Below are 2,417 nucleotides of genomic sequence, written 5' to 3'. Positions count from 1 at the left end.
CAAAGTGTCAATTTCGTAACCGCTCTGATATGGGCAAAACACAGCACTTGATATTGAAGAACGAAAAGGCAATATTTAAAACCTGGCATTTAATTTATAGTTTCTAGCAGATATACCATGAAAATGCTTTCGCATGGCCTACACCATAACTTTCGACATGTGGTGCGTGCCACCAGCGGTCGAACATGGCTTTCTACCAGGGCGCTGAGGAATTGTGATGAAGAATATGCTGTCCAACCGAAATACCCTAAAATCGAAGATCCAAGTTTCACAGCGAAGAAACAACGTGAAGCGGTTCAATGGCATGACAAAATTCGCCAATTGAGTACTGTAGAAGAAAAGCTGTTCGAAATAAACATGCCAAAGTACTACGGCTATAAGGCACATATGATTACGGACGAAAAGTTTCCCTACAATGTCCTTCCGTTTGCGCAGTTCGCTACGAGAACGCACCTTTCTGAAGGTAAACTTCCTGAATATTACGATACGTTTAATGAGAGCGCCAGGATGTTCCTTGATACAATGAAAACCGATCTGGAGGATATTATAGGTTTCGAATTGAGTGGATACAGGTATTTCCTATTATACTTAGGAATATGATCACAATTATGAGACTTGTTTTTTCCAGGCGAGCATCCCTTTCAACTGATAATGTTCCATCTAAAAATCGGGAAGAAATTGTTACAGCTGCATTATTGTCCGGTTTGAATAGAATACTCGTCAATAGAATATCTGAACAATATGGTTATCTAAATGAAGTGGAACTAGATTTTGATCCAAGACATGAGGCTTTCTGGTTTCTGGGAGGAATTCCACCACCATCACTTGTGAAGAAAATCAGAGAAGGTGTTGAATGGCAAAAGACGTTCGCAGACGATCCGTACGATCGTAAGATTCAATATGTTGGAAAGCCATATCTCGCCGTTAGACATAGAAACCCATTGGATCCTATCTCACCAGATAATTTGGACACTTTGGATCTGAAGGCCGATCAGGTGGAAATTCCGGCATTTAAATACGACCCCATTACGCTGGGTTACCGGACAGAGCAACGACATGCTACTACTATTCCCGGATTTTGGCCTGGTGATCAACATGAGTTCGGGTTAGTTTCATACCAACGTCGGTCTCACTCTCAACTTCGGCACACGTACTGCACTGTCGATGATTTACAGGAAGCATTACACTCACAGGGTATTTTTTCAAGTTTTGCCTGGTTATTTGGTCAGGCATGTTACCAAGGCTTTTCAACATTCAACGATCTGACCTACCCGCTTTCTACTCAAACTGTCATAACTGATGGCAAGAATTGGTCTTTCTACGTGTACCAGCTGAACACCACGCTCGTACATTCCAATCAAGTGGATCTTAACCCTCGGTACAATCGCTGTTGGGGAACAAAACAATTACAGCTATTTGAACACGTCGATGAAAGTGGCAAAATTCATGGCTTGAATGAAGAGGTTCTATTAAATTTGATATCTTTCTACTGCAATGCACCAAAAGTACGAGAAGGGGTCGATTTGAAGCCCTACTTGTGCCAAACAGAAACACGCGTTGCGAACATATTGGACGAGAAACGTCGTGTCTTCATGGAGCAAACATACAAACATAGATCCTCGAATCGTTCACGACATCGTCCAGATCCGGAGTTGTACTCGTGGGAGAAACTTTACAAGGTAGACAACAACACACGTCCAACTGAACCAAAAAGAAGACCGTTCGAGCTGGGCCAGAATATGTATAAACGAAGAATGGATGAGCATGCACTGAAGTATATACCACGCCAGGTTCGACCGGATGGTCCAAAGAGCAAGCCCAAATTTGAAGTCACATACTACCCGTCTGTTAGGCGGTAGACATAGCTACAGGATTGTTCGGAAGAAAATAAAAATATTTAAAAAATACGTTTCACAGTTTTATATTATTTAGAAGTTTATTTTGGGCAGTCAATAAATATGACGTCGCAGAACACGATTCACCGCTCACGATTTTTATATAGGGGGGTTACTCTATGAAAAATGTAACGTTTATTAAGAGTTTTCAAATGCATATTACACAGAATCGTTCTGACGATATATGTTATAATATATATCATTGGACGGTAAATTTATCCAGCATTTTTTTCGCCTGAGACATCAACAGTAGAAATAATAAAACAAGTTACCAATTGACCAAATAAAACAGGTATGTTTTGCGAGCGGATGCGTAGATAAATCATGGATCCTTTTTTTCAACTTCGGTCCCATGAATGTTGCATGCAACACAAAATTGTGTGTAATAATTCGTTCTATCAAGCAATTTAGCAAGAAGTAATCAGATGCAAGATTTCATCAAAGCAACGAGGAAAGTGTCACCCATACAGTGATCGTTCGTGAATTGGGCCGGAAAAACAATACAATTATCGAATTTCACTC

At 40.5% G+C, this 2,417-nt stretch overlaps 1 protein-coding gene across 1 annotated transcript; it reads left to right on the top strand.

The window, feature by feature from the left end:
• Window positions 1-1,907, top strand: LOC129776260 (28S ribosomal protein S30, mitochondrial). The gene is made up of 2 exons (XM_055781804.1): window positions 1-572; window positions 629-1,907. The coding sequence occupies exons 1-2, from the start codon at window positions 118-120 to the stop codon at window positions 1,857-1,859; spliced, it is 1,686 nt and encodes a 561-aa protein (XP_055637779.1). The 5' UTR covers window positions 1-117; the 3' UTR covers window positions 1,860-1,907.
• The last annotated feature ends 510 nt before the right edge of the window (window positions 1,908-2,417 follow it).

This window comes from Toxorhynchites rutilus, chromosome 3 (genome assembly GCF_029784135.1).
Source record: "Toxorhynchites rutilus septentrionalis strain SRP chromosome 3, ASM2978413v1, whole genome shotgun sequence".
Lineage (NCBI taxonomy): Eukaryota > Metazoa > Arthropoda > Insecta > Diptera > Culicidae > Toxorhynchites > Toxorhynchites rutilus.
This window is presented reverse-complemented; position numbering and strand designations above follow the sequence as displayed.

Bases quoted from the DNA above. Each gene is read 5' to 3' on its own strand.
- LOC129776260 (XM_055781804.1), top strand. From the start codon at position 118: ATGAAAATGCTTTCGCATGGCCTACACCATAACTTTCGACATGTGGTG. The intron at 573-628 runs GTATTTCCTATT...TGTTTTTTCCAG, and splicing joins TTCGAATTGAGTGGATACAG to GCGAGCATCCCTTTCAACTG.